The following is a 27,171-nucleotide window of genomic DNA, read 5'->3' as shown; positions in this document are numbered from 1 at the left end:
AGCCCTGGCTGTCCCAGAACTCACTCTGTAGACCAGACTGTCCTTGAAGTCAGAGATTTGCCTGTCTCTGCCTCCCAAGTGCTGGGATTAAAGGCGTACTCCACCCCTGCCCCGCCCTCTGCCTTGTGTTTGTTTGTTTGTTTGTTTGTTTGAGACAAGGCATCCTTTGTAGTCCTGGCTGTCTTGGAACTCACACTGTAGACCAGGCTGGCCTTGAATTCCCAGTGATCCTCCTGCCTCAGCTTCTCCAGGGCTGGGATTAAAGGTTTGTGTCACCCATACCCTGATTTCCACCTTGTTCTTAAGAGTCAGGCTCTCGCTTTTTGAGTTGTTGGCGGGCAAATGTTCCAGGCTGCGTGCAGTGCGGCGAAATATCCCCACCCACGGACTCTCGGTGCTAAAGTTTGCACAGCTGCCATGAGCTACATCAATCTACCCACCGTGCTGCCCAGCTCCCCCAGCAAGACCCGGGGGCAGATTCAGGTGATTTTCGGGCCCATGTTCTCAGGGAAAAGCACGGAGCTGATGAGAAGAGTCCGGCGCTTCCAGATCGCCCAGTACAAGTGCCTGGTCATCAAGTATGCCAAAGACACGCGCTATAGCAACAGCTTCTCCACACATGATCGGAACACCATTGACGCATTGCCAGCCTGCATGCTCCGCGATGTGACCCAGGAGTCCTTGAGTGTGGCCGTCATTGGCATCGATGAGGGGCAGTTTTTTCCTGACATTGTGGATTTCTGTGAAATGATGGCCAACGAGGGCAAGACAGTAATTGTGGCAGCACTGGATGGGACCTTCCAGAGGAAGGCTTTCGGCAGCATCTTGAACCTGGTGCCCCTGGCGGAGAGTGTGGTGAAGCTCACCGCTGTGTGCATGGAGTGCTTCCGAGAAGCTGCCTACACGAAGAGGCTGGGTCTGGAGAAAGAGGTGGAGGTGATTGGCGGAGCCGACAAGTATCACTCCGTGTGCCGCCTGTGCTACTTTAAGAAGTCTTCAGCCCAGGCTGCTGGGTCAGACAACAAAGAGAACTGTCTGGTGCTGGGGCAGCCGGGAGAGGCCTTGGCTGTCAAGAAGCTCTTTGCCTCTCAGCAAGTCCTACAATACAACTCTGCCAACTGAGGGGACCTGGGGCCTGCCAGCTCCTACCCAGGTTGGACTCTCAGAGAGCAGGGGGAGCGCGGGCCTATCATTCCTAATGGACACTGTGCCTTGAACGGGCTCATCCATCGTCCACTCGCTGAAGCCGTTTTCAGTTCCCTTCTTGATTGCCAAGATGCCTCAATGCAGGCTGGAGCCCAGACCCTGCCTGGTGGCTAGGGGTCCCGCGTTCAGCCAAAGGTGAGGACAGAGCTGTCCACCATTGTGACACTGGTGGGGCTAGTTTCTTCCTTGTTGGTGGCTGGGTTTCAGTCTCAGAGCCCCACCCTCACCAAGGCTCCAGGCCTCTCACAGCTCCCCCATTTATGCCTAAACATTCTCTCCTCAGAACCCCAGCTCTTAGTGAGCCACTTTTCTTGTGCAAAGTGAACAATATTAAAGTTTACTACTAATGAAAAAAAAAAAAGAGTCAGGCTCTCTCACTGGACCTGGAACTGATCTCAGCCATACTGGCTCATCAGCGACTCGGGGGAGTCGGGGAGGGGGGGGGCGGCGGGGAGATGTGTCTCCACCACGCAGGATGGTAGTTACCTCTCCATGGGATCCTAACTCAGATGTTCATGCTTTCATAACATGCCCTTTTCCTACTGACCAATCTTCTCAGCTCTCATAACTTATTTTCAAAACATAAATCCAGATTTCATTTGTGATCCATTGTTTTAGAGACTTTGTGGTAACTCTTAACATGCACCCTTTTAAAAAGCAGCCATCTGGGGGGATTGCAGGATATCTATGTGAATTTAGGGCCAGCTAGAAAATTTAGGCCCTAGGCCTATTTCCAATCGGGAACTTCGGAACTGGTGTAATACTATGTCTGCAGCAACTCTTTTTACTAAAAACTGTGAGTGGCAGGAGGCATCACACTCCCAACAAAGTTGAAGGAACCTTATGCGGTCCTATGCCGGGCAGGGTATGTGTGGGTGGGAACCTCTCGCCGCGCACGCGCACTCGCGCTTAGGGTGGCCGGCGCACGCGCACAGGTCTACTCCCCGCGAAATGGAGCGGGTGTTGGCGGACGCGCTTCTAACGCAGAGTCGGGAGCCCGGCGAGTTGCTGGGCGCGCTGTGCGGCGGGGAGGCGAGTGCGGAGCGGGCGGAGACCCTGCGCCTGGTGCTGCAGCGGCTGGAGGAGCGCGGCGCGGGCGCCGGCGCGCTGGCCAAGGCGGCACACGAGGTGGCCAGGGACCACCTGGTGCCCTTACTGCACGCGTCCCAGGGCGGAGGGCCTGCGAGGCCCCGCGTGCTCCGAGCGGCGAGTGCGGCGCTGCGCTCGTGCGCGCGCCTGGCAGGACCGGAGCTGGCAGTCACTCTGGCCGAAGAAGCGCTGCGCGAGCTGCCGAGCGCGCCAGCCGTGGAGCTGCTGGCCGCCGTGGCGCCGTGTTTACGCGCGCCGGAGGATGCCCCGCTGCTGCGTCGCCTGGGGCGCGCGTCTGTGGAGCTGGCGCTGGCCGGGGACGCGCCGCCGGCCGTGGGAGCGCGCCTGCTGCCCGCGCTGGCACAGAGCGCAGAACCGGCTCTGCGTGCGGCGTGGGACGCGCTGAGCTCCGCGGGACCGGGAGCTGAGGGCAGCACTGGGCCAGAACTGCTGGTGCTGAGCGCACTGGCCGAGAAGCTGCTGACCAACCATGAGCGCCACGGGGATCTCGACGCCCGTCTCTGCGGCCGCTTCTGGAGAACCGTCCAGGCGGGGCTGGGCCGCGCGCAGGACGGGCTCACGCGAAAGCGCGCGCGCTACCTGCTGCAGAGGGCTGTACAGGTGTCTGCAGAGCTGGCGGTGGACTGCTCCTGCAGCCCCCAGGACACAAAAGGTACCCACTTGTCTCTCTAAAAAACAAAATTGTGTGTGTGTGTGTGTGTGTGTGTGTGTGTGCGCGCGCGCGCGCGTGCCTGTGTAAGTTTATGTGCATCACGTGCGTATGCTTGGGAGGGCATCAAATCCCCTTGAGCTGGAGTTAAAGGCAATTGTGAACTACCTGATGTGTGTGTTGGGAGTCAAACTCCAGTCCTCTAGAAGAACATCAAGTGCTCTTAACCCCTGAACCATCTCTCCAGACTGGCACCTACTTATCTCTTTGCCCCAGCCACACTCTGCTACCTCAAACCAGCCTTCAAGGGGCGTCCACCTCATCCTGAGCGGATTTGACACTTGCATGTGGTACCCTACACCGGCCTCCTCCTGCACTTTGGGAAAAGTGGACCCAGTGAAGGTTAAGATATCGCACACGCGGTAGCATGCTCTGTGTAAAACCAAGCCTGCTCCACGCCTTTACATCCTGATAGAAAAAAAGTTGACATCCGTATCAAACTGAAAGAAGGGTGCTGTGTAACCCAAGTTAATGTTTGAAACTCGAGGTACGGAATCAAATATTAATCCCTTGACATTCCCTTTAGGAATATTAGGAGCAGGGTTAGTTAGTGCTTTCTAAACATAACCCTTAAGTCATCGTGTGTGCTTGCGCCCAGGCCTAAAGTCAACAGGTGTTGTCCTTGATTATTCTCCATTTTATTTTTGGGCCAGGGTCTCTCTCGCTTGCTCTCTCTGAATCTGGAACTCAGGATTCAGACGCTTTCTTTCTGAAGTTTGGAATTGTGTTTCCTCATGGTCTCTGCACATTTGTGGTTTTGTGGGTGATCCATCTTTCCTGTCTCTGCAGGAATGCTCTCTTGGGGCCTCCTGCATTCAAAGCAGAGCTGGGACTGTAAACAGCTTGGTTTTGTCTTTAGGGCTTGAGTGATAGTTTGCTCAGGTCCAACTTCTATGGGGGAGACATTTCCATCCACATTTTAAAGGCTTCCATCCATCCATCTAGAAGCTGGAGATGCTACTCTTGTTGTTTTGAAGTTGAGATAATTCTGGATCCTGCTCAAGGGCAGTCTGTGACTTCTCTATAGGGTACCAGGGGTTTAGGGCCCTGGCATCCTGGAACCTCCTTTTTATCCATGTGCACCTACACAGTCTGGAAGTCAATGAGCTTTGATTTGGGGAAGTTTTCTTGAGTAATCAGGTGGTTATTTCTTCCCTTGCTTCCTTTTTCCTTCTCTCTTCTTGACTTGGAACCTCTGGGACTTACCATTTGTCTGTTTGTCTTAGTTATTTTTTCTGTTGCTGGAATAGAGACTATGGCCAAAAGAAACTTGTTGAGGAAAGGATTTATTTCAGAACACTTCTCTCAGGTCACACTCCATCACTGAGAGAAGTTAGCAGGAACCTGGAGACAGGAACTGATGCAGAGATGATAGAGGGGTGCTGCTTATTGGCTTGCTCAGCCTACTTTCTTAGACAATCTAGGACCACCTGCCCAGGTTTGGCACCACCCACAGAGAGCTGGACCATCCATCATCAATCATGAGTCAGAGATTTCCCCCAGAGGCTTGCCTACAGGCCAGTCAGATAGAGGCCGTTCTCAGTTGAGGCTTCCTCTTCCTGGGTGACTCTGGCTAGTATCGAGTCGACAAAGCCCAGCCAGCATTGAAACTTCTTCAATAGATTTTCTAGAATTTTGATGTTTCCTTCACTCACTGGTTAATTTCTTTGGTTTCCAGTCTTTTCTCTGCGTTTCTTGTTTCTATGACCAGATTTTAGTTTTAGATTTTAGTTTTCAGACTGTTTTGGGATAACCCCTTTCATTTTACATAGCATCCTGTTCTGATGTGTGTGAGCAGACCCCTCCATGGCTCAGCCCAGCTTATAACCTCCAGTCATAAGCAGAGACTTGCTGCCTAGGATTTCAGGTTGTTTATTTTTTCCTTTTAGGGGGGTGTTTCAAGGTAAATCAAATTATTTCTTGGCTTTCCCTGTCAACTAAACTTTCTTTTTCCCCCAGAGTCAGCTTAAAATTTCAAATTTTAAGTTTTATTCCTTTGTTTGTTCCTACATTATTTTTGTTTTTGTTGTTTCAGTTTTGTTGGGATTAGCCTCTGTGAAGTCCTTTACTGTAGAGTCTTGGGGAAGAAAGTAGAGTTTGGGCATCCACAACAGTAATCTTAAGGAAACAAAGCACGGTTAGATAGGCATGGTGGTACGTGCTTGTCATCCCAGGGGAGGCAGGACGTTCTGGAGTTCAAAGCCATCCTTGACTATATAGTAATTTCTAGGCTATCCTGGGAGATTTTTGTCTTTAAAAACTCTCAGCCCAAATAAACAGAAACAAAATTTTAAACTCAGAGTAGCCAAAAAAGCAAACAACAAAAAACCAAACCAAAATTAAATTTAAAATTTCTTTCTGAGTTTCCCAAGCTTTTAAAGTCTGTTCCCAGGGCTGGAGAGATGACTCAGTGGTTAAGAGCACTGACTGTTCTTTCAGAGGTCCTGAGTTCAATTCCCAGTGACCACATGGTGGCTCACAACCATCTGTAATGGGATCCAATGCCTTCTTCTGGTGTGTCTGAAGAGAGCGACAGTGTACTCACATACATAAAATAAATAAATATATCTTTAAAAACCAAAACCAAAACCAAAATACATTGTAAAAGAAGAAGAGGAGGAGGAGGAGGAGGAGGAGGAGGAGGAGGAGGAGGAGGAGGAGAAAAGTCTGTTCCCTTCATGATTGGTGATCGCACTATTTGGTAACATTAGAATTAAGTTAAGAACTGTTGTTATGAAGGATGTAACCAAGTAGCTAAAAGAACTGATTTTTTCCCCCCTCTTTTAAAATTCTCTTAGGTCCGAGCCTATTCTGGTGGTCTGAGAAGAGAAAAGATGAGCTCCTAAAGTTTTGGGAAAACTATATCTTGATCATGGAAATTTTGGAAGGAAACCAGGTGAGTGCTCTCCTGTCTTAGTGGATTTTATAGCCCATGGGTCTTTCCCAGGCGTTCACAGGAAGGCTGGCTTATGTAAGCGTAGCCAATTCCTTTGTTTTCTGGCATAAATACAATTTAAGATAGCATGTAAGTTATTTCAGGAAATGAAAGAATGCTTTCAGTGGATTCATGTGATTGCTCAAAATTTAGTCTCACTTAACTTCCATTGGTATTCTCCAACTGTTTTGTTGTGGGGTGGCCCATTCTGTTACCAAGTGTAGACTACTGGGCCCATCCCCAGGCTTTTGGATTTAGTTCATCTGGAGGAAGGCCTGAGAGAGTGAACTTTGGATGAGTTTCTAGGGGACAACCTTGCAGCTGCCCTGGTGTAGAAAGCCGTAGTCTGTAAAGGTCCCTCTCGGTAAGAGTGTCAATATGTAAAGGCCCCTGGCTATAGGGTTCTTAGAGGTTCCCGTCTAAAAGAATCCCATTGTGTAAGGTTCCTCAGATGCAAGAGTCTCCATCTGTAAGGCTCCTGTGTGTAAGGGCTTCTGTGTGTGGTTCTCCGTCAGTAAGCTGCAGACCATGGGTTAGCTAGCCATGGAGTCAGTGTGAGGTGTATGTCCACAGCACCACACCCCTGTCTGTGCTAAGCATACAGAGACACAGGCTGGGGAAATGGAATTCTTTCTAAATTCAAATAGACTTCTAGGGTTGCTTCAGTAGGTTGACCCATGAGACTTATTTATTTTAGAAACTTAGATTTAAAGTTATTTTGAAATATGTGAAGTCAAACTCTAGCTGAGTTGTCATGGCATGGTCTAAGAGGCACAGGAGCACCGAGCTCTGAATCCAATCTGCTCCCCGTGTGTGACCCCGGACAACAGCAGGAGCTCGGGGCAAGTTTCTGTGCCTTTTCTGGCTTTAGTGTTCCAGCCTTGCCCGTCTCCTGGGTCAGTCGAGGATCACAGGGTCTGAGTTAGGATATTCCCCGTGGAAATCTTCACGGCACCGTAACTGGGGGGGCTATACTGTGTTCCCCAGCTTTGCCCGCTCAGTCTCACAGACGTGGATCCTGCTTTAATTCAGACCTGGGAGAAGCAGGCTCCTGACACCTGTTTTTGACGTGGTTACAAGAGGAGGACTACAGTGATGTGAACGGGAAGCGTTCCCTGAGGTTTTAAAGGCGTAATGTGTGATTTTTCACGAGAGTCTTTGCTTTTGTTTTTAGATACATGTCATAAAGCCAGCCTTACCAAAGCTAAACAGGCTGTTTGAATGCGCAGTGTCAGAGGAGAATGGTAACGATTACTTTTTGGTTCTGTTTATTTGCTTTAATAACATCGATAGCTTCCTGATCTTATAACTAACCATTATTTATCATAGAGGATTTGGGAAAACCACTGAACAGAGAGGAGGGAACAGGATCATGTTGTCATAGCACCAGCAAATAGTATTGGCCTTTGGTGTTGAGGGTTCGCTCTGCGGCACCCTCAACCTGTCTCTTTAGAACATAGCTTTAAGTGGCTTCAGTTATTTAAATACAATTAGTTTTTTTTTAAAAGCAGTTTATTATAAAATTTCGAAAGATTTCCTTCCTTTAGAGAAAGGAAAGAATATGGATGATGAACCAGGAGCCTGCCTCTGTCAAAGCAGGAACACACAGTGGGTGGCCTGCAATGGTCAAAGCAGAAGCACACAGTAGGTGGCCTACCTCTGTCAAAGCAGATGCACATAGTGGGCAGCCTTGGCTCCTGGGCCATGTGCATCCTCTGCTGATACCTCTCCAGTAGCTCAGCTTTCTTTCATTTCATCTGTAAATCTCAGTGTTTGTCCTTAGTGGCCCAATAGGTATAGGGCTTGTGGTGCAAGCATGAGGACCAGAGTTTAGATCATCAGTGCCAGTGTAAAGACTTTGTGGGTCTGATTACCCACCTGTAATCCTAGCATTCCTGAGGCAGACACAGGGAGCCCTGGGTGAGCTGACTGGGTAGATGAGCCAAATCTGCAATCTCTGGGCTCATCAAAAGACCTTGCCTCCATATATAAGATGGGGAGGGATCAAGAAAGACACTTGATGTCAACCTCTGGCCTCTACACACATGGTGCCTATACACATGTACACGTACCCCTACACACACACACACACACACACACACACACACACAAATAAGAAGTCACTAATGCTTTTGTGGTTTTTTTTTTTTTAATAATAGCCTTTAGACATGAATGCATGCTTTTAACTGCTCCTCAACCTTATTGTCTTAATATACCTTTTAAATATATAGACACACATCTATCTTTTGTTTATTAGACTGATGGGGTTAGTTTTTGATAAGTATCTTGAAGTTCCTAGGAAGAAGACATTCAAGGCTAGGACTTTAAATGTGTCTTGAACCCTTTTCACCCCTGAGTCGGGGGGTGGGGGTGGGGGATGTTTGAGAAGATGCACAGCAAACCTGGAGCCTCCTAAAGTGGCGGCTCTGTGAGCTTAAGCTGAGGCCAATGATACAGCTAAATGTAGGCCAGGGTCTTTGTATCTGTAGGAGCAGGAAGGTGCTGTGTCATGTGTTTATGCACGAGGACAAAGGCCGTGGCTGTTTTCTGACTCAGTTTTCACAGACCGAAAGCCTCTCTTGAACGGAGCCCCACCATTTTTTTTTTTTTTTCCTTTGAATGCTTGCTGTTAAAGTGATGCTCTCATTCTGTGCTTTGCCCATAGCTCTTGGCAAACCAGACCAAGTAGCATTGGCTGGTTTTGGAATTTACCGTTGCCAGAGAGTGAAAAGGCATGTTGGGGTAGATTACCAACAAGCAATAGGCCAATGTAGTTACAGAAGACCAGGAGATTAAAAAAATGATGGTCTTTCTAACATGGGTAAATACAGGTTATTTTAAGAATCAGAGACACCTTATAGAGGTACACATTTATTCCGTTCCTCTTTTTCCTTTAGATTCATTTTTATTGATGTGAATGTGTGTGTATTCCTGGGTGATACACCACATGTTTGCAAGTGTCTTCGGAGGCCAGAAGAAGGTATTAGCTTTGCTGGTGCTGGAGTTACAAGTGGGTGTGAGCCGCCTGACGTGGGAGCTGAGAATCGAGCCCTAGTGCTCTGGAAGAGTGGCGTGCACTCCTAACTACTGAGCCATCTCTCCAGCTCCTCATTCTGCCTTTTGTTGTGGACTCAATTATATTCGTTTAACAGTCAGTGACTGTGTGCAAGCATGGGAGTGAGGTGGGAGAGGGAAACAATATTTTCTTTCTTTTTAAAACTATTTATTTATTTTTATGTATGTGAGTACACGGTTGCTGTCTTCAGACACACCAGAAGAGGGCATCAGGTCTCATTACAGAGGGTTGTGAGCCACCATGTGGTTGCTGGGATTTGAACTCACTTCTGCAAGAGCAGTCAGTGCTCTTAACCACTGAGCCATCTCTCCAGCACGAAATAGTATTTTCCACCGTGTGTGTGTGTGTGTGTGTGTGTGTGTGTGTGTGTGTGTATACCCACACACACATATTTTTTTTTTCATGAAACAGTTTTGGCTCCAGGTCCTATAAAGAGAAAAGAGAAGGGATCAAAATGAGTTCATGTGAAGGGAAGGTTAGGCCTGACATGGGGGTGACACATGACCTCAGAGCTAGGAGCTGGCCAGCCCTGTGCTGGGAGCTCTGTGAGGACAGTGGGGATACTGAGAAAAGCAGGTCTACAGAGGCAGGAAGGCCAGTGTGGCCAGTGTCCACCTGTGCCTTGTTCAGAGTTTCAGCATGGTGGGAAGCAGCTATTCAAGGGTTTTAAGTAGGGGGGAGTGTGACAGATTTAGATTCATGTATGCAATGGCCTCAAGTGGGGTGGGGGGAGGATGCACTGAGCCACTCCGATGTAAAGTCCCATCTGTACACACAGGGAAGTGCTTTCATGAGTACTGTGCTGGCTGCATCCAGACTGCTGAACACCCAGGTGACTGAGTTCTGCAAGCTCTGTGTGTGTCATTAACAAGCTCACTGCCACGGTGCTCTCATGTTCTTAGTGCGGCTGTCTCGCACACACATCTGCTTATCAGCAGCCTACAGTCTCCGTGCAGAGATCTAAAGCAGAATCATATGTCAGCATTGGGTCCTTGTTCCCACAGGCTGCTGGCTCTTCCATCCCTCCTGGCACACGTGCATCTACAAAAGAATGTTTGAAAGCGAGAATAAAATTCTGGCCAAAGAAGGCGTGATCCACTTCTTGGAGCTGTATGACGTGAAATCGCTTCCTTATTCCCCGGAACTCTCAGAGGTAATGGCTTCTCATCTTCTTCCAATCCTTACCTTCATCAGAACATAGAGGGTAAAGGTATGCCTCTGTCACATGCATCAGTACATGGTAAACACATGCCTCTGTCACATGCATCAGTACATGGTAAACACATGCCTCTGTCACATGCATCAGTACATGGTAAACACATGCCTCTGTCACATGCATAAGAACAGGGGAGGTAAAGGCATGCCTCTGCCATATGCATCAGAACATAGTAAACACATGTCTTTATCATATGTGTCAGAACACAGGAGGTAAAGGCATGCCTCTAACACATGTGTCAGAACAGGGGAGGTAAAGGCATGCCTCTGTCACATGCACCAGAACATGGTAAACACATGTCTCTATCATATGTGTCAGAACACAGGAGGTAAAGGCATGCCTCTGACACACATGTCAGAACATGGTAAACACATGTCTCTATCACATGTGCCAGAACATATGAGGTAAAGGCATGCCTCTGTCACATGCATCAGAACATGGTAAACACATGTCTCTGTCACATGCATCAGAACAGGGGAGGTAAAGGCATGCCTCTGTCACTATGCATCAGAACATGGTAAACACATGTCTCTATCACAAGTATCAGAACACAGGAGGTAAAGGCATGCCTCTGACACAAATGTCAGAACATGGTAAACACATGCCTCTATCATGTGCCAGAACATATGAGGTAAAAGGCATGCCTCTGTCACATGCATCAGATCAGGGGAGGTAAAAGCATGCCTCTGTCACTATGCATCAGAACATGGTAAACACATGCCTCTATCACATGTGTCAGAACATATGAGGTAAAGGCATGCCTTTGTCACTATGCATCAGAACATGGTAAATACATGTCTCTATCACAAGTGTCAGAACACAGGAGGTAAAGGCATGCCTCTGTCACATGCATCAGAACATGGTAAACACATGTCTCTATCACAAGTGTCAGAACACAGGAGGTAAAGGCATGCCTCTGACACACATGTCAGAACATGGTAAACACATGCCTCTATCACATGTGTCAGAACATATGAGGTAAAGGCATGCCTCTGTCACATGCATCAGAACATGGTAAACACATGTCTCTGTCACATGCATCAGAACAGGGAAGATAAAGGCATGCCTCTGTCACTATGCATCAGAACATGGTAAACACATGTCTCTATCACAAGTATCAGAACACAGGAGGTAAAGGCATGCCTCTGACACAAATGTCAGAACATGGTAAACACATGCCTCTATCATGTGCCAGAACATATGAGGTAAAAGGCATGCCTCTGTCACATGCATCAGATCAGGGGAGGTAAAAGCATGCCTCTGTCACTATGCATCAGAACATGGTAAACACATGCCTCTATCACATGTGTCAGAACATATGAGGTAAAGGCATGCCTTTGTCACTATGCATCAGAACATGGTAAATACATGTCTCTATCACAAGTGTCAGAACACAGGAGGTAAAGGCATGCCTCTGTCACATGCATCAGAACATGGTAAACATGTCTCTATCACAAGTGTCAGAACATATGAGGTAAAGGCATGCCTCTGTCACTATGCATCAGAACATGGTAAACACATGTCTCTATCACAAGTGTCAGAACACAGGAGGTAAAGGCATGCCTCTGTCACATGCATCAGAACATGGTAAACACATGTCTCTATCACAAGTGTCAGAACACAGGAGGTAGAGGCATGCCTCTGACACACATGTCAGAACATGCCGGAATAGGAGCTGGAGGAAAGGGAGGAAGAAAGCAGAGTCCCTTGCATGGAGGTTGGGAGGCAGCGCTGTGGTGGAATGTGGTGGGGAAGCTTCAGAGAGCCTGTGATACAGGCAGGGAAAGCATGCCAGGACTTGGTCAGTGAAAAGGAGATGCAAAAGAAGGAAGAAGGAATGCTATGCTTTTCTGAGTTAGGACTCAGAAAAGGGCCAAGCCTCTGGGAGCAGGTGCGTCGAGGGGAGCACGTATCAAGTTCAGCTCTCTGAGACGGTGTCTCATGTGTCATCTGTCCTTTAAAGCTCTCTGTGTGGTCGAGGATGGCTCTGAACTTGGTTCCTTTTGCCTCCACCTCCTGAGTGCTGGGATTGTGTGCACATCAGCACACCCAGCTTATGTGGTGCTAGGGACTGATCCACAGCTTCCAGCTAGGTGAATGCTGTGGTGGCTGAGCCGTGTCCCCAGGCTCTGTCTTCCTGTCTCCTTTTCTGTTTGGGGAAAGCTGAACGGTGGTCACATTAGTCAGGGTTCTTCAGAAGGACAGAATGATAGCATGAATAAATACTGAAGGGAAATTCATTAGATTGGCTTACGTTAGTGGCTGTCCGCTAGCTGGGGAGGCGCGAGGGTGTGTACCTCAGAAGTCTAATCTGGTATGGGAGGCCCAGATGCTTCTCGAAGAGCCACTGAGCATGTCACTCTGTGTTGGAAGCCCAGAGAAGCTGGGCTGTGATGGAGGAAAGAATGGTGGTGACAGGGACAGCCACAGTAGCAGCTACAGGGTTGATGAACTCACAAGTGAGAGGTGAAGACAGGCAGGCAAAGGCAAACTTGGTGTCCTCTCTGTACCTGGGTGGTTGCTGAAAAGGTGCTGTCCACATCCAGGGAGGGACCTCTGCTTCAGGTAATCCAGTCAGAACTGCCTCCCAGGTGTGCCAGAGAGTTGCCACATGGCTGAGTTTTGATCCCAACAGACTCACAGTGGTTGCCGTCACAGTGGGCTCGTCTGAGTCATTTCTCAGCTGCTGTCTCACAGAGTTTACAGTCTGGCAGGGGAGCTCTCGGTGATGCTCCCCTGGAGCTACGTGTTGGGAAAGTCCTGCTAACTAAGGTCGAAGTCCACCATGTTCCTCTGAACTCGCTGCAATATGGGAGACTCCCTTCATGAGAGGTGCTTCTCCTTTTCTGACCTCGTCTGGGGAACTTTAAGTCCCTCACACTTGCCTGTACCCAAGGAATGTCAGGCAGCCTCAGTGAGTTTATAGGATCTATTTATTTCTCCTGACAAAACCTGTGCAGCCAGCACCTGAGATTCCTGAAATGCTTCCCCATGCTAGTGAGGCACTCTAGGTACTGACCTTGCCCTTCCTGGATGTGCCTGCCTTCAGCCCCCCAAAACGTTATGAGCCTTCAGTCACCCTAAGTAAAGTTGATCTGCCTCCTGATAGCTGGTCCTGGTGTGGTCATTCACTTTACACACTCACAGGACTTCCGAACCCCCTGTTCGAGGTGGATAGTAAGAGGGCGGGGAGACCCACACTGTCTGTGTGTCCTTTGCCATCTGAGCTCTGTCTCTGCCTCTGCACCCCAGCAGCCTCACACAACTGGGCCCTGTGGCTCCCTCCCCTTAGAGCTGATAGCTAGACTTGCATCAGGGTCCTCTTCGCCAACCTGCTTTTTCTGTCTGAACTCCATAGTACAGTACCTGAGATGCATTCTGGGCCCTGCACTTCAGGTAAGCCATTTTGACCGGTGTCTAGGAGCGTTTTGGGGAGTGTTAATCCCTCCAGCTCTCAGCAGTCTGTCCAGTCTTCTCTTGAGGAATCTTTGTTTCCTTGTCACTCTCTGCATTCCCTACCTAGCTCCTCATCGAGCTTCTTTGTCCCTGGCCCACCCCCCAAGGCCCTGGAGGTTGTTACCAGGTAGCTGCATTCTGTCTGTGCCCACAGGTCCCCCCTCGCATTAACCTGCTCTGCTCCTCAGATCTCCTGAATCCCTGTGTAGAGCAAATGCAGGTCCTGCCCCCTTGCTGCAGCTGGAAATTTACGACAGCTCCCTGACTTTTCCCTTGTAGTTTATTACTGGCCCGCTGATGGATGCCCTCTCAGAGAGCTGTCTGTACAGCAGGTAAGTGCCATGCTATGTGTTGTTGTCGTGGGGCTCGGGATCAAGCCCAGTGCTTTGTGCACGCTAGGCCATTGGCACACCCGTTCTCTTCCCTAGCGGCAGTGCTGTGCATCTCAGCACACACTTGGTGCTGTGAACCAAGCTTTTTTATTTTGACTTAGTTTACAGTTTTCTAGAAGAGTTTGGGGGCTACTGCTGAATAATCAGCACATGCTAATGTCCAATGGAATGTTCTTAGATATCTCCTCATGTGTGTGTGTTTGTGTGTCTGCTAAAATGACTTACCCTCCTGTATGTTTCATTTGTCTGTCTGTCTGTCCATACCTGCCTCCCTCCTTTCCTCCCTTCTTCCCTCCTTCTCTTCCTTCCTCTCTCCCACCTTCCCTTCATCCCTCATTCTTTCCCTTTCTCCTTCCCTCCTTCCTTCCCTCCCTGGTTCGCTCCTCCCTCTCTTCCCTTTCTTCCTCTTCTCTGTCCCTCTCTTTCTTCCTTCCTCCCTCCCTTTCTCCTTTCCTTCCTTACCTCCCCCTCCCCCTCATTCCCTCCCTCCTCCCTCATTCCTTCTCCCTCCTTTCCTCCCTCCCACTCTTTCCTCCTCCTTCTCTTCTTTGTCCCTCCCTTCCTCCCTCATTCCCTCCCTCCGCCTCCTTCCCTCCCTCCTTCCCTCCTCTCAGTCCCTCCCTCCCTCTGTATTAAGAACCGGAGTTCACCCAGTGTGCCTGCTGTCAGACCCACTCCCCACAGCCCATTTTCCTTTCAGTATGTGACAGTGGCCACCATGGCTCTTAGAGGTTTGCTCATTCACCTCGGAAAAGGTTAGCTGGCAGAATCTCGTTCGTTTTGTACCTTAGCCTTGTTTGGGGAGTTATCTATCCCCGCAAATTGCCCTTTCAGGTCTCCCCTGCTTTTAGAGTTATGTTGGCTTTCTGATTCTGATCACTTAATTCATAATTCTAAGTAAATTTCACTTAGGATGCCCCTAAAAAGAAAACCATCCCATTCCCCACCCTTTTCTTTAAAAATGCTAGCATCTGCCCAAGTTACAGGAATATATTGATTCCCAATGTCTGGTGATTAAGTATTGAAAGCATAAAATGGATTGCTGTGATGGAGTTTTGAGTCTCCGGTGAGTCATGTCGGCTGGTGTTCCACATATGTGAGGCAGTGTGGAGTCAGCACACGACCTCTGAGCTTTGGGAGAGTCGGTGCATACATTAATCACGATACCTCCTGGTTCTCTGTTGGGTTCAGTTAGCAGATAACACACAGCCAAACCCCACCATGGCCAAGTCTGTGTTCATGATTAAACACTACAGCTGTGTGTCACCCCTAATATTGTCTTCACTGTGAATGCTCTGTTACTTTAGACCCGAAGATGGGAAGTCACTGAATTACCTGTTGGGAGCGATAAAGTGCAGTTTAAGTTGACTGCTTTTGTTTTTTTTTAATGACCCCAGACTGATGTGTGTGATAAAGGAAGGAGAGAATCGTTATCATCAAAGGCCGCCACAGCCCTTCAATCTAACGGTCTGGAGTCCTGCTCCTTCTATGAGAACATCCAGATGTTTCCATGTTTTAAGAATCTCCAAATATTACTGGAAAATAAAACGCAGATCCAGGGAGAAAAGAGCTGTCCAGTTACTTTATTGCTGAGAACCAGGGTCATGTTGCATTTAGACTAACACCCAAATGCGTGTTTGTGAATGGATTTTAAGTTCATGTTTTCTTCCTCTCTCTTTGTCTGCAGGTCCCCAGGGCAGCCGTTGGGAAGTGACTCTCCCCTGGGATTAAAGCTGCAGAAGTTTCTAGTCACTTATACTTCCCTTCTTCCAGAAGAAACAAAGAGTAAGTCAGTAGAGATTTGAATTTTCGTTTTAACTTTTAGCATGTTTTGGTACGGGTGCCAAGTGCCATGTAACAGTTAGGATCAGCGCCATGCAGGTGTCTGAGCACTGGTCTTGTGGTCTGTATACTGTCTTCTCCTCAAGCATCATCAAACAAGGTTGAACAAATAACTGGGCTCTAGAAAAAGTACTGGACAGTGCCCAGCCCACGCTGGGTTCTCCTTTTCAGCAGAAAGATGTAGCTATGTAGCTAAGGAGCGCACATTTGTATACCCCTGTGACCTAGAGTCAGTGAACTTTCCTGGGTTGGGGCTCACTTTTCTTTGAGCCAAGTTTGGAAGTGGACATAAAGCACTGAGCCTCTTGGTGCCGGTTGGCAGAGGACTTATTCCTCTTGGAGTTGTATTGTCATCCTGGCCTTTGTGACTTACTGACCTTAGGTATGGATTTTTTTCTCTTATATTTACTCTACAAATTGCTTCACAAGATGACCAGTGGTGTCATCTATGCAAATGAGGTAAATATAGTCTGCAGTATCATGACATTAAGGTGGATCGTCTTTTTTTTATTTATTATATCTAAGTACATTGTTGCTGTCTTCAGACACTCAGAAGAGGGCGTCAGATCTCATTACGGATGGTTGTGAGCCACCGTGTGGTCGCTGGGATTTGAACTCAGGACCTTCAGAAGAGTAGTGGGTGCTCTTAACCGCTGTGCTATCTCTCCAGCCCCAAAGTGGATCATGTCAATGACTCTTTATAAAGTAGTCTCTCGAGAGGACAGTGGAATTGCCAGCTTTGGGTACCTGGGTTCCAGCCTCCTGGGTCTGCATATTGGCAGTATGAATGGCATGCCCAGCAGGGCGCCCTCTGGTGGCTGCCTGCCTGGTGTTGGTGGTAGGGGCCAGGAAGTGTGTGGGGTCAGTGTGAAGGAAAGCCTGAGACAGGGTTTATTGGGTCTGATTAGTGCAGCCAGAAGAAAACAGAATGCTTACCCACAGTTCCTTGTGGCTCCTCCACTCACCACTTCCTAGAGAATATCATGTCTAACTTTATGCTGCTTGCTTTGGAAGAAACAAGACAGATTATGTTTCAAGAAGCCTCTGGAATCATCCCCCACCCTCCCAAGACGATGTAACTAAGTAGCTCCGGCTGTCCTGGAACTCCTATATAGACCAGGCTGTCCTCCAACTCCAATCCACCTGCCTCTGCCTCCTCCTGAAAGCAGGGATCAAAGGTGTACTTCACCATGTCTGGCTGCTTCTAGGATTTCTTAATGAGAGAAAACAGTGCAATGAACAGATGCCAGAGGAGACGGAGAAAGCACCAACCCCTTGTGTCTCAAAAAAGGACGTCAGCCATGGAATGAGACCCAAGAGAGGCATGGAATGGCCTTCCAGTGTGCCCAGGAGCTGGGGGCTGCCCTGGCAGTGGTTTTGGCCTTGTCTTGAGCAGCTCAGAAAAGTGGTTCCCATAAGCTAAAGCTTTATCTCGTGGTTGTTCATGCCTGCAATCCCAGTACAAGGGAGATCCAGGCAGATCATTGGTGTTTGTTATATTTAAAATTAGACAACTTAACCCACTGTCTGTTTCCAAAATACTTCCCTCATTGCCAGAGGGGACCCCATGCCCTGAGCTGGTCCTCACACACCAGCTTTCTCACAGCCTCTGCTGCATGTCTGTCTCCCTGCGGTGTGTCTGTCTCCCTGCTGTATGCGTGCCGTGGTCTCGTGCAGGGAACTGAGCACTTGCTGGCCTCTTCATCGAGCTTTGTTTCTGTGGCTGAATCAAACTCCATCCTCACCTCATGGTGACCTCTTCCTGTTTTGTGTGTGTGTGTGTGTGTGTTTTTGTTTGTTTGATTTTAAATCCATTGCTCAGCAGGCATCTGTGTTCTCAGTGCAGGAACCTGTGTTGAGTCCTCCCAGTCACACAGCTAGAAGGGGACTTTCAGGGTCACAGTCCCTCCTCACCCTGCTGCACCCATCCACATCCCCACCAGTAGTGTGAGGAGTTCACTTTTCCCAGATCCTCCCAACATGTCGATATTCTTTTTTAGCCATCCTGGTGGGTCTGAGGTTTCTTTGTTTCCTTATTGACTAAGGAAGCCAAGGACGTCTTCTGTGTGCTTATGGCGACGATAACGGTTCCAAACCGTTTCTTCCAGGTTGTTTCCTGTTAAAGCTCATTCAGAGAATGGCGGACAGACACTGGTGTGCAGTGCCGGTTTTGTTCCTGTCCAGGGCTTTGGCAAGCATACCCAGCTGTAAGGCCCTGGGTGGAGAAGGTCTTCTTGCCCTCAGGTAATTTCCTCCTGGTGTGTCCATTTGTTTGCTATGTAGTGTGTGTGAGAAAAGTTGATACTTTTTATTTGTTTAATTGAATGTATTTGTTTGAGGAATTTCTCATTTAAATATATTCCATAACATATGGACTTAGGTTTTGACAACTTAAGGCTAGGGTTTGTTGTTGTTGTTGTTTGTTTGTTTCTTGTTTTAAATTTAAGGGCAAATATCAAATCATGATATTGATTAGAAAGTGGATTTTTTTTGTTTTTGTTTTTTTGTTTGTTTGCTTTTTCGGGACAGGGTTTCTCTGTGTAGCCCTGGCTATCCTGGAACTCACTTTGTAGACCAGGCTGGCCTTGAACTCAGAAATCTGCCTGCCTCTGCCTCCCAAGTACTGGGATTAAAGGTGTGCGCCACCACGCCTGGCTAAAGTATTTAAATATACATGAAATTTTTACTTTAAAAACATTTTAAAGTAAGTACTTTACTTTATGTTCTTTTGTTTGTTTGGTTTGGTTGATCCCCCCCTTCCCCTTCCTCCCTCCCCTCCCTTCCTCCCTCCCTCCCTCCCTCCCTCCCTCCCTCCCTCCCTCCCTCCCTTCCTTCCTTCCTTCCTTCCTTCCTTCCTTCCTTCCTTCCTTTGAGACATATTCTTACTGTGTAGCCCAGGCTGAGATTCTCACTGTGTAGCCCAGGCTGGCTTTTGATTCACACAAATTCTCCAGTCTCACTTTCACATGTGCTGAGAGATTACAGGCATGAGGTATCATATCCACTCTATCCTTATTTTTAAAAGAAAGTTCATATTAGAATTGAATAGTATCTGGGTGTGGTGGGTAACACTTGTAATCCAGGATTTAAGAAAATAATGGAGAGGAAACACAAGCCTGGGGCGGGTCTGATCTAGAAGTTAGGATCGGTCTGTCTCACATAGTGAGATTTTGTCTCAAGTTAAAAAGAAAAACAAAAGTTGTGTTCTGCATAAGACCACGGTGGGTAACTGGCTCTGCAGCTCTTCTGGTGCTGACCACTCCTGGTGTTGGCCACCCCTAGTGAGGTCACTCCTGGTGACAGCCACTCCTTGGTGTCTTCCACTCCTGGTGTTTCCTGTTGACTGCTACTCCTGGTGATAGCAACTCCTGGTGACAGCCACTTGGTGCTAGCCACTTCTGATGACGGCCACTCCTGGTGATGGTCACTTTGTGTGTAGTAAGTTGCAGGCTGTGTAAGTCAGTGGTAGTGAGTGATCAGACTTCTCCCGGCACCTACTGGTGTCCTTGTTTTGAACCAGGGATGTTCTCCAGCGCACCATGATCACACACCAGGTCCTCCTGAGAGGAGCAGCTCAGTGCTACCTTCTTCAGACAGCCATGCGTCTGGTGGACGTGGTGAGTGTGCCTGTGTGTACAGACTTACAGCTGCCTGTGCACACGAGTCATCCAGCCTGTGGCGGTGCTTGTCAAAAGGCCTCCTGACCGTGTTGGCCCTTGGTGTCCAGATGGAACTTGGACTTGGGGATGACTGGCACCACCCCAGGTGGCTGAAGTGGTGTGGTGTGTGCAGGTTGTGTTGGTACTTGTGACATGGTTGGGTTGTGTTGAACAGTGGTTTGCTGTCTGGGGCTTGGGAATGCCAGCATTTGTGAGGCCTGGGCTGATGGAGAACCAGGTGCCAGGACAAACCTGGCCTCAGGGCCCTAGTCTAGTTTTCTGGAGTCTTTCACAAACAATCTCACAGCCTGGTAGAGGGTCTGGGACCTAAGGTCTGGAGCCAGAGTCAGCACATGGCTGCATAGGACAGAGCGGTGAACATGGGGCGTCTTTACAGGCTAATGTGGCCCCTGTTTAACCTTGGGATGCTTTGTTAGAGCAGTCTCATCACATCAGATGGTACAAATGCACATGCCATGTTGCAAATAGACTTCACTTAAACCCCACCCCACCCTACACCCCAGGGCTGTGTGTGTGCCAGGTGCAGGGTCTTATTTCAGAATCTGTGATCTTTGGGCTAAGAAGCACAGCTTTTTCTTCAGTTGGAGGTTCTTTTTGTTGCTTCCAGAGAATCGGGGTTTTTTTTTTATTAGTAGTAATTAATTTTTATCGACAGTATGTTTTTTTAAAAGATTCTCATTTTTTTCCTCAAAGATAATAGCCAATTTAAAAGAAAATGTGCGTTTAAAAAAATGTTACCCACTCTATAGGCAGAAGGATTGCCCTGAGTTTGATACAACCTGGGGATAGATTATTCAGCCCAGTCAGTCAAGACTACAAAGTGAGACTCTGTTTCAAACACCCTCCCACCCCCACCAAAAAGAGTAAAGAAATACATATGTGTACACTGAACGGGTCTTCCCAGCTCCTGTACTTCTTTTGAAACAATGTAACTTCTTGTATCTTAACTGAAGACATCCTGCTTTAGTTGACTTGATGTTTCAACAGAGCTATGATGTGACTTCAAAAGTTTAAACTAAGCTTTTTCTACCTAGGAGAAAGTATCTCTTTCTGACATCTCAGCTTTTCTCTTGTCTCTGAGACAAGAGGAGTCCCTCGGACGTGGGACGGTGCTGTGGACAGAGGTAAGCTGCAAGCAGCGGTTTGAAAGCTCTATAAAAGCCCCCTCTTCCCATGGAGCTATCACTAACCACTATGAAATGCAACAGTTGCTTTCAAAATTATATTCCTCAGTGCCCCTCATACTTCAATGAATGGCGGCCCCATGAGATTGTATCAAGCTCTGATTTAAATTCAGTTTATGTGGAAGTCAGAAGATTGGATCGGGGAAATTAGAAATGCTTTGTTCTGTTACATTTTAAGAATAAAATAACCTTGCCATGGTTTTCCTGTGTAGCTCTGTGACTGGCTACGTGTCAATGAAAGATACTTTAAGCAATCCTCACTTGGTGGCTCTGATGGACAGGAGGCGTCATTAAATGCTTACGTGAAGAACCTAGTTCAGGAGTTCGTGAAGTCTCCTGGTTGGGAAAGTAAGTGTGAACTCTTCAGGGAAAGACAGAATGTGCTCTGAAGTCACGTGCAGATTGACGTGTAGGCATAAGCCATTGTGCTGTGTGAGTCTGAACCTCAGCCACAGGATCAGAGCCGCTCTCTCCTGGCCCTGTGGGTTGGGAGACTTGGGGATTTGTTGAACCGGTGTCAGTGTAGGTGTCAGGGGCTGGAGCGGGAAGAGGACCCACAGGGCAGGTGTGTGTGGGTTTCTAGTATGGAAACTCGTGCTGAGTGCAAATAATGCCAATAGGTTTATTTTCATGATTTAGAAGCACCACGTTAATTGTGAACTGATGAACATGTTTATCCGCTTGATACGTGCGTACGAGTGTGCATGTATATGTTTGCATATGTCTGGCTGAGCACTGGTGCATGCGGAGGCTGGGGCTTGTCATTTGCCCTCTTTTTTTTTTTTTTTTTTTTTTTTTTTGAGGCTGGCTCTGATTGGCTGGCTAGGCTAGCAGCTTGAGGCAGGGTCTGATTGGTTGGCTAGTGTGGCTGAGGCGGGGTCTGGTTGGCTAGTCTAGCTGGCAGGTTTCTCCTGGGGATATGCAGTTGATCTGATCTCCTGTCTGCCTGCAAGCACTGAGATTGCAGGTGGACCACCACCTCTGCCAGCTTTTACACAGCTGTTGGGAATCTGAACTTCAAACTCCTCATCCTTTTACAGCTGGGGCTTAAACGCCTGAGCCATCTTTCCAGTCTCCACCAACCAGTTTTAGATAGCGTACTTATTATTTCCATCACTCACTTGTAAAGACCTTTCTTCTCCTTTCCTTTATCCTTTTGCTCTTTCTGTGGTTCTGAGATTTAAAGCCCCGGCCGTGGGCAAGCTTGGGATATGCTCTCTCACCGAGTCCCACTCCTGGCCGAGACTAGGCGAAGACTTGCAAGAACCGTGTCAGCCTGCTGGAGGGAAGAATGCATAGAGACTCCGTCATCAGGATCCCTTTTACGCTTCTAATGCTTCCTCTTCATTAAGGACATTAGCAATAATAATTTGTGCGTGGGGGCAGGGTATGTGCCTTTGAATCTGACACACCTGAGACTCCCTGCCTTTGTCTCGGTTCACCATGTTTCATCTGTTTTCTGACCCAGGAGTAAGTCTTAACTGACCAGGTAATTGTCGGTTGTAGAGTTCAACTATGTCAGCATCCTTTCCTGAGTGTCTCTCTCTGTGCTGTTGCTTCAGAGCTTCTTGGGTTAGGCCTGCGGCAAAAGTAGAGCCTCCATTGCTGCTACAACATCAGGTTCAGTGGCTCCCGTGGGTCTGGCCCAGCCTTGGTGCCTCACCCCTCCAGTGCAGGGTCAGGTGTCTTCTGGAAGTCTCTGCCCAGGGGGGCTTATTCTGCCTGTTTCCTTTGTTCCTCCTCCTCCTTCCAGACAGTTTCCATTTGGAACTCCCTCTCCCCATGTGCATCTATCCTCAGAGGCTTCCAGTTGCCGCTAGGACAAAGCAAAACTCCCTGAATGTTCTGCCAAGTGGTTGGGTTGGTCACCTCATTTCCTGCCATTCTCTCTCTCTCCTGTGTGTGCATCTTCTGTTGACTAGTGTTATCCCTGTCTTACTTGGACAGCCCACATATTCTTGTATGTAGAAGGTTCTTGTCTCCCTTCTCCCAGGTCTTCTCAGCTGTCCCTGTCAGCTCAGTTGTTCCCCCCATCAAGGAACTTCCCCCAGTGTATACTCCAGTGTGGTCCTCCCTGTAACTGCGCTTCTGGTATTCTTGACTGACCGCCTTCTGTGGTCCAAGGAACCCTGTAACTGTAACGTCCAAGCAGGCTTGCTGCATGAAGCAGGGATAAGGATTTGACTTTATTGTCTTTAAACGTGGGACATAATGTTTCTCTACTGATGGAACATGGATCAGGAATAATTATGGAGCTGTTTTCGTTTCAATGCATCATTTTTGAAGGAGTTAATGCTTTTTTGAAAGAAAAGTTAAAAATCGTGTGTGTGTGTGTATGTGTGTGTGTGTATGTGCCAGAAGGTTAGAAGACAACTTATGGGAGTAAGTCCCTTTTTCTCTACTATGTAGATTCTGAGGATCAAACTAGGTCATCAGGCTTAATTGCAAGCACCTTTATCCTTTGAACCATTTCTCAGGCCCTGAGAACACATCTTAAGCCCTACCTTTTGTTGTCTTACAGAAGAAAGCAGCTTCATGCCAGACTGGCTGGACGCCAGGCTGACAGCGCTGATGGTCCTGCTGGCTGTGGACGTGGAAGGACTGAAGACCAAGTTCAGGTCAGGGTTTCTTCAGTGCTAGGAGTGGTGGGTGCATGGGGGAGAAAGAGGCTAGTTAGGTTTTTCAGGGGCATTTAGACTTTTCAGAGATTGGTGGAGTCACTGACAGGCCAGAACCAGGACACTAGCCACACACTAAAGAAATGTTTAATTTACCAGCCCATTAATGGGTGTAGGGTCGGTCAGTGCTTGCAGGTTGGTAAACTGAATGTCAGATTTACAATTAAATGTTAAACAATGTATCGTTTTATACTGGCACCAGAAAAATAGATGATAAGATCCCAGTGTAAACTGTAAAGTGCCCTGATGGCAGTAAAAGTGGCAGTTAGGATGGGCTAGCCTCTGGGTACAGGGCAGAAGTGCCAGGGTTAAGTGGGACTTTGGCCTTGTGTACCTCGACCTTGACAAACCACATCCCTTCTAGACAGTTGTAGTGCCAAAGGCATCCTTTGTAGCGTTTTTCATTTTGCATTTTTAAAAACAGTTGACGTGACACATCTTTTACTAGTTTATCCTTTTCTTTTTTAAATTTATTCATTGACAGTCATATGTGAGCACGGATTTGGGTTGTTTTCATCCCATTTCCTTCTCTTCTCTTCTTGTTTGCTTTGCTGCAAAACCATTGGTCAGGACCTCAGCAGTTTATCATAGAGCTCAGTGGGCCCAGGCTTTGTGTCCCAACCCTGTGAGGGTTGCAAGGCCCAGACAGGTTCTGGGCGTGTGCCCTGTGCATGAAGTAACCTGTATGATCCCCGAGCTGACTTGCTCCATAAGTGCTAGGTGGGGCATCACCATGCTTTTGAGATGGCTGATGTGGGTGTCCTTTTACCATCTAGGGAAAAGCAGAGGACTCAGAACGTGTTGAGGATCTTCCTAGACCCCTTGCTGGATGCCCTAGGGAAGCTCGGCACCAATGCCTACATGCCCTTGCTGAGGACTGACCGGTGCCTCCAGCTGCTGGTGAGGTTGCTGCATTCTTGTGTGCCAAGACGTCCCGGTGCCCAGGATGGTGAGGACGAGTGGGCTCTGCAATCACTTGCTGGGGGTGTTGCTGGTGTTCAGAGTGAGAGGACTTAAGTTTAAGCAACTTTGTTGGTATTATTATTATTATTATTGTTATTGTTATTTTTAAAGGCTCCTGTTCATTCTGCAGGAACCCCTGGCTTCCATCTAGGGAAGACTCACTTTTGCCCACATTGTCTTGGCACAGTGGTTGAAGATTAGTTGGCTGAGGACATGGGCCTCGAAACATGATGTTTTCTTGTTTGGGGGCTCCACAGAAATGGTGTCTGTGAGAAGTCTGTGTGTCTTTTCCATGTAACATCCATCCAGGGGCGCGTTCCATGCTGGGCCTGTGGTATGGAGTTCTGGACTCTAGTGATTATCTTTCGAACAGTTGTTCAAGAGCTCCTGGTATGTTTTGTGATAACACCACTATTGTGTTAATAAAGCACCTTTTCTCCCACAGATGAGGTATCCACTGCCCTCCAGGGCTCCATCATGTCTGCTTCAGAGAGCGTGTCTCAGTTTGTGCTCAGGAGACTCACCATGAACGAGCTGCAGGATGTGAGTAACTTCGGGCTTCAGGAACTTCTCCTGCAGCCCGTCACAGCTGTGGCTTTCCCTTGTCCACACTCACCAGATCAGCCAGGAAAGGGACATTTCTTTGGTGTGACGGTTTCTCCAGAAGCCACTCAGGAAAGCAGAGCGACCATAAACTTCCTAACAGCCCAGTGTCGTGTGGTAAAATGCCCAGAAGCAGCAGTAGCTTAAGGGAGGATGGTTTATTTTGGCTCACAGTTTGATAGACTTGGATCTGTCATGGCAGGAAGAGATGGTTGATGGGAATGGGTGGGAGTGAGCTGCAATGAGGATAGCAGGAGAGAGGGGTAACTGGCTACATCCTGTGGTAAACAGGAAGCAGTTAGATTCCAACCCTAAGGCCCCCCCCCCCCCCCAGCAATCCACGTCTCCCAGTCAGGTGGCAACTCCCAAGGTCTCACAGCCCCCAAACAGCGCCACCACCTGGAGACAAGTGTTTAAACTCAGGAGCCTCCCAAAGTGTTCCCTTCTCAAACCACTGCGCCTAGTTTCCATTCCATCTGTGTTAGTGACTGTGACCTGAGCAGGCCTCAGTTTCCCCAGATGATATGTCTGTCCACTTACCGTGTTCAGAAAGTTTGACTACCATGGATTTGAGGTCCTTGACTGGGACCTGGACCCAGGTATTCTGAATGTCAGATTAAGGGTAGGATCAGGGCTGTGTGTGTGTGTGTGTGTGTGTGTGTGTGCGTGCATGCGCGCGCTCATAGGCTGAACTGCTGTTATTGTTTCTGAAGGACCAGGCTGAAAGAGCTGGAGAAACTGGGTATTGGCATAAGACCTTTGCCAGCTTGGACCCTGCCTGCTACGGAGGCAGGAAGGGCTCTCATGGTCCCACCCTTTTCCTGGGGATTTCTCTGTGCTCAGCAGTTGCTGGGAGACGGAGATATTTCCTTCAGGGGAATAGCCGCTGGGAAGGTGCCTGTTCCCCATAAGCAATCCATCAGCCATGCTCTTGAGACCTTGAGAAGGAGAGGTCATTGGAAAGAGGAGGGCCATTGGGAGTAGCCAGAAGACTGGAAAGGGAGATTCCGGTCACTACACAAAATGCATTACAGAGGAATGAAAATACAAAGATACCCATTGAAACGTATATTGATACTTACTTTAAAAAAAGAATTCACTGAATAGTGTCTGCTTCCCAAGGCTTCCTCATCGATGTAGTTTCAGATGCTGTGCTGTGAAAGTGTCATGCTGGGAGACTGTAAAGAAGGGCATCTTGGCTTACACACAGACATCCTGGGCACTGCATGATGGGATGGCTTTTTCTCTTCAGTGTCCCCTTAGTACAGGGATTGCTTCCTGCCTGAATTCTGCTTGTGAGAAATCACAGATCCCAACGTCCTTACCGTGTCCTGATATTTGTTGTAGGTGGCGGATCTGGACCGATGTCAGCTCTACCTGACGGTGTTGTCTGAGCTCATGAGTCTCCAGGTTAAGCTGGGCTGGAAAGCAGGCAACCCCATCAGCCGGGTCCTTTCTCCTTTGAAAAACGCATGTGTTCGCCATCTGCAGGAGGCTGAGGACAGACAGGTAATCCTCCTGGGCTGGAGGTGTGCAGTTATGTCCAGGAAGGAATACCTATTTGATTGCTCCGTAATATTTTGTAATTATAAGGATTTCCTAAATCTGATTGTTGAGATTCTGCCTGTATGTGCTAATACTGTGTGTGAGAGTATAGCTGGGACACATCCGAGCTTTGAATGTGTGATGGGCAGCTAGCTGATCTTTTCTTCCTCTCCCCTCCCCTCCCTCCCTCCTTCTCCCCTTCCTCTCCTTACTTCCATCTCTCCCTCTCCCCTTCCCTACTCCTCCCCTCTCCTTTGCTTCCCTCTTTCTTTCCTCCCTCCTTCCTTCCCTCCCTCCCTTCCCTTCCTTTCTTCCCTTCTCCTGGGGATTGAACCCAGGACCTCACTCACCCTAAGCCAGGTCTAAATGTTTTTTCACTCATGACCCCTTTTCACTGAAAATTTTTCATAAACTTGGGTATATAGGCCTATAAAAATGGGAACACAAATTAAGCATTCACAGATAATAAGTCATAAAGAAATTTATTTTAAAACAGTTTTTTGGTATGCATATAGTTTAGTTCTTTTTAAAGAAGAAAGCAAATTGTATACACTAATGAGGTCAATATGATTGTCT

At 48.1% G+C, this 27,171-nt stretch overlaps 1 protein-coding gene and 1 pseudogene across 2 annotated transcripts in view; both read left to right on the top strand.

The window, feature by feature from the left end:
* Gm6091 (predicted pseudogene 6091) lies at positions 322 to 1,559 on the top strand (annotated as a pseudogene).
* The window catches only part of Tarbp1 (TAR RNA binding protein 1), a 49,785-nt gene continuing 24,738 nt past the window's right edge, over positions 2,125 to 27,171 (top strand). The window contains exons 1-14 of one of the 2 annotated variants that reach the window (XR_003947249.1): positions 2,125 to 2,968; positions 5,824 to 5,921; positions 7,135 to 7,204; positions 10,041 to 10,189; positions 13,988 to 14,040; positions 15,788 to 15,885; positions 18,051 to 18,186; positions 19,463 to 19,559; positions 20,657 to 20,746; positions 21,019 to 21,154; positions 23,328 to 23,424; positions 24,261 to 24,433; positions 24,893 to 24,990; positions 26,398 to 26,559. Coding sequence is in view for 1 of the 2 variants with exons in the window: in NM_001159907.1 (NP_001153379.1) it covers positions 2,158 to 2,968; positions 5,824 to 5,921; positions 7,135 to 7,204; positions 10,041 to 10,189; positions 13,988 to 14,040; positions 15,788 to 15,885; positions 18,051 to 18,186; positions 19,463 to 19,559; positions 20,657 to 20,746; positions 21,019 to 21,154; positions 23,328 to 23,424; positions 24,261 to 24,433; positions 24,893 to 24,990; positions 26,398 to 26,559 (2,268 nt within the window). In the remaining variant the exon portion in view is untranslated. The remainder of the gene's footprint in view (positions 2,969 to 5,823; positions 5,922 to 7,134; positions 7,205 to 10,040; positions 10,190 to 13,987; positions 14,041 to 15,787; positions 15,886 to 18,050; positions 18,187 to 19,462; positions 19,560 to 20,656; positions 20,747 to 21,018; positions 21,155 to 23,327; positions 23,425 to 24,260; positions 24,434 to 24,892; positions 24,991 to 26,397; positions 26,560 to 27,171) is intronic. The other variant, NM_001159907.1, reaches the window with a different exon arrangement.

This window comes from Mus musculus, chromosome 8 (assembly GCF_000001635.26).
Source record: "Mus musculus strain C57BL/6J chromosome 8, GRCm38.p6 C57BL/6J".
Classification (NCBI taxonomy): Eukaryota; Metazoa; Chordata; class Mammalia; order Rodentia; family Muridae; genus Mus; species Mus musculus.
This window is presented reverse-complemented; position numbering and strand designations above follow the sequence as displayed.